The 6281-nt window shown below is 28.9% G+C and overlaps 4 protein-coding genes across 4 annotated transcripts; 3 read left to right on the top strand and 1 right to left on the bottom strand.

Annotated features, from left to right (window-relative positions):
• The first annotated feature begins 189 nt into the window (after positions 1–189).
• Smug (Single-strand-selective monofunctional uracil-DNA glycosylase) lies at positions 190–1329 on the top strand. The gene is made up of 3 exons (XM_076527876.1): positions 190–798; positions 914–1063; positions 1161–1329. Exons 1-3 carry the CDS (start codon positions 190–192, stop codon positions 1269–1271), a joined length of 870 nt encoding a protein of 289 aa, XP_076383991.1. The 3' UTR covers positions 1272–1329.
• A 75-nt stretch (positions 1330–1404) lies between these two features.
• On the top strand, positions 1405–2154 carry LOC117226733 (tRNA-specific adenosine deaminase 2). The gene has a single exon (XM_076527878.1). It carries the CDS (start codon positions 1405–1407, stop codon positions 1924–1926), a length of 522 nt encoding a protein of 173 aa, XP_076383993.1. The 3' UTR covers positions 1927–2154.
• TTLL15 (tubulin tyrosine ligase-like 15) lies at positions 2099–4084 on the bottom strand. The gene is made up of 4 exons (XM_033481368.2): positions 3887–4084; positions 2614–3797; positions 2340–2544; positions 2099–2270 (listed from the first exon to the last, which is right to left on the bottom strand). The coding sequence occupies exons 1-4, from the start codon at positions 3926–3928 to the stop codon at positions 2172–2174; spliced, it is 1530 nt and encodes a 509-aa protein (XP_033337259.1). The 5' UTR covers positions 3929–4084; the 3' UTR covers positions 2099–2171.
• A 592-nt stretch (positions 4085–4676) lies between these two features.
• Positions 4677–5863, top strand: RpS29 (ribosomal protein S29). Its single transcript, XM_033481348.2, has 3 exons — positions 4677–4835; positions 5201–5300; positions 5664–5863. The coding sequence occupies exons 1-3, from the start codon at positions 4774–4776 to the stop codon at positions 5670–5672; spliced, it is 171 nt and encodes a 56-aa protein (XP_033337239.1). The 5' UTR covers positions 4677–4773; the 3' UTR covers positions 5673–5863.
• The last annotated feature ends 418 nt before the right edge of the window (positions 5864–6281 follow it).

Here is a 6281-nt window from a genome sequence, read left to right on the forward strand (position 1 = left end):
TTGTAATCTCAGGAAATATTGAAAAAGTTTGACAATTTTTTGTTTGAATTACGCTTTTGGAATGTGCTTGAAAAAAGTACACTTCTTTTCACACGTTTATTCTAAAATATAAAATTATATATAAATAATAACAAACAATTACAGTGGTGTTATAGAAGAATAGTCACAAAACAAGTATAATTAACCAGAATGTCAACTTCAAGAAAGACTAAAACAAGGCGTGATAGTGAATCTCCAGACATTAATGCTAAGAGAATAAAAATTTCAGAAGAATATTGCGAAGATACAGAGTATAGTGTTGCAAGTACAATTGATACAACACTTGATATTTCTGAAAAATTGTTATTATTGGAACGTAACTTGACTACCGAATTAGGAAATATCACATTTCGTCTACCTGTAGAATATGTTTATAGCCCTCTTGAATATGCATTTGATGTACATGCTAAATATGTCAAAAAATATTGTTCTACTACAAAAAGGATTTTATTTCTTGGAATGAATCCTGGTCCTTGGGGCATGTCTCAAACTGGTGTTCCATTTGGAGAAATAAGTATGGTTCGTGATTGGTTAAAGATTTGTGGACCAGTTGGAAAACCTGCCAAAGAACAGCCAGATAGAAAAGTAACTGGATTTCAATGCACACGTAGTGAGGTCAGTGGAAAAAGATTATGGGGACTTTTCCAAGAATTATGTGGAAATCCAGAAAACTTCTTTGAACATGCATATATACATAATTATTGCCCTATTGCATTCATGGATAAGAAAGGGCGCAACATTACACCATCTGAAATAAAGGTAATATAATATAATAATATAAATATAATATAATATAATAATATTATAATAAAATATAATATTTTTAATATAAAATTATGTATATTCATGTATACTAAATAGTTTGTATCTGTAGGGAATTGAAATACAAAAAGTACACTCTGCTTGTGATAAAGTTTTGGCAGATACAATTCGACTACTAAAAGTAGAAATTCTTATTGGCATTGGTGGATATGCAGAAAAACGTGCTCAACTCGTAGTACAATCTCATAAATTGTCTACCAAGGTAAACATAAATATTAAAGATATTAAATATCTTTGTTGTTATTTGCTAATATGTTATTAAATATGTTGTTTGCAATAATAAATGCCAATATTTTTAGGTTCTATGTTTACCTCATCCTAGTCCAAGAGCTGTAAATAATAAAAACTGGAATGAAAAAGCAACAAAAAAATTAAGTGAGTTTGGATTACTTGAATGTTTTACCAGTTAAGTGTATTTATTAATCCAAAGACATTTTGAAAAAGAATATTTTGAATTTTCAAATATTAGCCTTTTTGTGTCAGTGTTTAATTCTTCTAATAATTTAAAAAACAGTTAAAAGCTTATAGGTACTGTATCATAATATGGTGGATACATTGGGTTGGATGGATGTTGCATTACAAAAAGCAAATGATTCATTAAAAGCGGGAGAAGTTCCTGTTGGATGTTTGTTTGTATACAATAATGAAGTCATTGCTATAGGTAACAATACTGTTAATGAAACTCGTAATGCAACTAGACACGCTGAGATAAACTGTATAGATCAGGTCTTAGCATTCTGTAAAAGTAAAAATTTAGATTACAAAAATGTTTTTAATAATGTAGATGTAATAGTTACTGTTGAACCATGCATTATGTGCACTTCTGCACTGTATCAACTGTCTGTGCGTAATATTGTGTATGGCTGTGCAAATGACCGTTTTGGTGGATGCATTAGTGTTTTTAATGTACCTAAACTTTATAATTCAGAAACAAAGATATTAGGTGGTGTTAAGAGCGATACAGCAATGGCTTTGTTAAAAGAATTTTACAAAGGTACAAACCCTAATGCACCTAAATCAAAAGTAAAAAAAGATTGCAAATTAAAAAAGTGTGATAATCATTAGAGGTATAATTTTAAATGATTCTTTGTTCCATTTTCATAAAACTAATGAATAGACAAGTGGTTCGTAATTTTCATTTTGACAGTATATATATATAAACGATACAATATACAGTATACTTACAAACTTATTCTTCCTAAAAATTAAAATATGTGCAGCAAGTATAAAAAACGTATTGTATTTGTTAATTTTTTATACTTATTTATTTTATAATAAACTATTATAAAATTATTTTAGCTTAAAAGTATTTATGAACACCATGAGTGGTCTATTTCACATTTTCCTTGGTACCATCTGATTAATAACTGATTCCTCAGTGTATAATCTTTTAGCACCATATTTTTTGTCTGAAAACAATAATTATTTTTTGTAAAAAAAAGATTAATTATAATCATATTTCTCAGAAGACGACTTACTATCGGTGGTGGAAAAATCCTCTGAAAGTCCATTTTATTTTGATGTTCATTATAACTTTGGGATAAGATGAGTTTAGTTTCAGCCGTGAAACATGGTTTACAAAGCTGACATTCTACACGGAAACAATCGTTACATTCCATACAGAGTTCTGGGAGAACTACTAAATTTTTATCAGCTATTATCATTTGATCTTCTACCTGACTTCTAAAATAAAGGATAAGTTTATGAATCACTTTTAATTTAACTTCGTATCATATCTGTTCTAATTTCTACCTTATTTTCAAGGAATCTTTTTTAAGTCTTTGTCCAACACCGACTAAAGCAAACAAATTATATATAACTTGTTCATAAAGCAATTGATTTGGCTGATAATGCGCAGAAGATAGATTTGGAGACATATTAGCTTCCATGGTATACACATTCAAATTCTCATCAAGGGCAAAGTCAAACCGAACTAATTCAAAGAAATTTCTTCCATTTCCATAACGTTCCACAGCTTCTTTGATATATCCTTCTTTTGCCAAAGTTATTTCTCTTATTGCTTCGTACATAGCGCTCCACACTTTCTGGGAATCACTTCCAAGTGATCTTACATAGGCATCAAACGAGTCTTTCATTGAAAACCCTAATGTAGTGTAGTAATGTTTTAAGGAAGGAACATTCCATATTGGTAAATAATCATCTCCAACTACATACTTATCTAAAACTTCTGCATTAAATGGATGATATTTTATGGGACAAAATCTAAATAGGACATCACCTTTATATATGTACACTCTAACAGGATCAATTGAAGTGATTACAGTATACACTCCAATGTCAAATTTATAGCCATCAACAAGAAATGGTTGCTGTATGAACTCCTGGACGAATGAACCAGTCACTGCAAGATTTATATCGCTTATATTTTTTACTCTAATACCGCGATGGTCATTGGACTTCTCCACAAATATTTTTTTAGGATGTTCGTCAGCATGTTTCAAGAATTCATCTCGTTGTTCTGGCAATTTGAACGCCGGAAGTATGTATTGTCCTTTAGTTGTTGACAAATCTACTTTGTTTGTAATATATCCACAACCGGGAAAATGATTAACTCGTTGATGATCTTGTAATTTACTTAAGTTAGAAGATAGAACTCTGAATGGATAGTCATGAGCCCATAATAAGTCCCAATTTGAATCGTTATTGGTCTCTTTAAAACCCAACCGGTCAAGAACAGTGACTACGTGCTTTAAGTATCCAGTATCATTACTTCTTGCATATATCCTATATATTGGTCTCTTTTCTTCTACTTTGATTATTTTCGTATGTATCCTTACTAAATTTTCTTGATAATGTAGATAGGCAAAAAAGAGGCAGTATAAAATTATCGGGCCTACTACGGAATATAAACAAATTTTTAGAAGCGTTTTCATTTTTAAACTCATAATTTGAGCACAGTCTGTATAATCGGTATCCTGTAATATCAAAGGAATAACTTAAATAAATATGCATTTTAAATAAAAAATATTTTACAATGAAATAGATTATTATTAATATTACGAACCCCTGTCTCATCCTCTTTTTCCTGTTTTTTCTGGTCGGACATGATTGAATATATGATTCTAGTATCATTTGTCGATGCACTTGCGACTGAGTGTAAAGTATGTCTGTTTAAAACGCCAAGTCGTACCCAACGAAAGTACCGTTGTAATTATCCCCGCTATGTCGTTCGTCTCTCAAGTGGGACATACATACAGCGAAAACCGGTTCGTATTCATAGATCGTTTACTGTGTTCTGATTTTTCTAAATTTATAGTTGCAATACTCAAAAATACTTATTGTAAAACTATATATTCTTATTAACATTTTTTTTTATATAACAATAGTTCGATATTGCTATATTGCAAAAAATATTCACTAATAAAATAAAATACACTGATGAATGTTATTTTTACATATTTTAAATACATATAATTTTTCACGCATTTTCTTAATCATAATTCTAAGTTCAATTACATACTTCGTATAAGTAAGGAAATATACATTTTATGTACTTATACCATGTCTGATGAAACTTTTATTTTATTTAGAAGATCATATAACTTCTTAGATGTGCATTGCCCACTTATTATGAACAATCTAAACTGTACTATTAATTTTATAGATTTACATACAATATACGTATGTAAATATATACGAATGTTCGTAATTATTGTACAAAATTATCTAATACAAACTATTAAATTCAAATAAAATATTGTGATATTATATACGAAAAAAATTATATGTCAATAAAATGCATTTGAATAAAAGAATATTTAAACTTTAACGGAAATTACATACAGCGCTCCATGGCGCAAACATCGCGGTACATGATGTTTCTTACTTTCCTGTAGGTTCCTGTCTTTCACGTCGTTGAATTGATGCAACGAGGATCTCCTTAACGAAGAAATGGGTTTTCTAAATATTTGGTACTCGCATCCGCGAAAGTATGGTCAAGGATCTAGATCCTGGTATGTACTATCTCAATTTACATTAATGTATAATAACTTTATAGTTTATGTTAACAATTTCATGGAATATATTTGACCGCATGTTACTATAGTTTACATTTATTTGTTACCACGATATTTCCTTAATTGCTGAAGAACTGTACAAATGATTGTAAAAATTAAAATGATTACTTAGCTAGTGCACAAAAATGAGTATATAAATTCATTAATTTATATTGTAAATGTAAATTGAGTTCTACATATTATTAATCATAACCTTAAAGTTGTGTTATTGTGAATATTACTATAGACATTACTAATGTTGCAGCTATTTTTTAGTATTATTAATTTAATATACTGTTTAAATAAAATAATCCATTTTGCAGTCGAGCTTGCGCTAATAGGCATGGATTGATCCGCAAATATGGTTTAAATATTTGCAGACAGTGCTTCAGAGAATATGCAGCTGACATCGGTTTCAAAAAGGTAGGTATAATACCAAATTAGTTTTCTATTCTTAAGCCCTTTACATACAAATTAAACACATAACAATGCGTCCCAAAAACACTATTTAATTTAAATAAAATATTTATGTCTAAATGTTATTCGATAAGTTGGTTATACAATATTGCAATAATTAAATAACAATATTATATTTATTAATACAATAATTCAACAATATAAACAAAAACAATACAATGTATGATCAAAAGCCTAAAATAGTACATTAAACAAGTAATATCTATCACACATTATTATATGCCAAAGGTTAAATGCTTCATTAATGTGTACATGTTTAAAGCTTTTCCACAGGTATCATGCCAATATTACAATATTTTATATTTGCAGCTGGATTAATGGAAAAATAACATAGCATCCAGAATTTCCTGAAGAACTACATGCTGATTTTACATACAACAAGAGAAAACACTCATGGTATCCTAAAAAAAACTTCAAATTTTCTGTTACGCATGTATCAATTACATAAACTGTTAAATGACTAACTTGTAATATATTTAATCCATGAATAAAAAAGAAGTACAATTTTATTTATATACATATCATTTATTACATGGTTTTTATTTCTCTAATTATTATTTTTAGAAAATGACACAAAATAAAATACAGTGATAAAATCGTAATCGCAATAATCTCTGAAAATACATGTTCCAGATACAGATTTACACAAATTTTTCGATGATCTGGTAGGTGATGAAAATCGCAGTTTATCAAGATCTTAGACCTGTACCTATAATGAATCCAAAGATTAAAGATTTTTAGTTTTCTTGATACCTGTTACATGGTTATACAAAAATCAATATTTATTATTCTCGATTATATGATTCCGATCAATTATGTGCATTTTTTTTGTTGTACCATTTTTTCAGGTTTGTTTACAAATCCTATTGCGAGGGCAGCACTGTTGGGTAGCGAATCATTGGCCAATTAGAGAAAAGTAATTTTTTC

Source organism: Megalopta genalis, unplaced genomic scaffold (assembly GCF_051020955.1).
Source record: "Megalopta genalis isolate 19385.01 unplaced genomic scaffold, iyMegGena1_principal scaffold0050, whole genome shotgun sequence".
In the NCBI taxonomy this organism is placed as follows: Eukaryota; Metazoa; Arthropoda; class Insecta; order Hymenoptera; family Halictidae; genus Megalopta; species Megalopta genalis.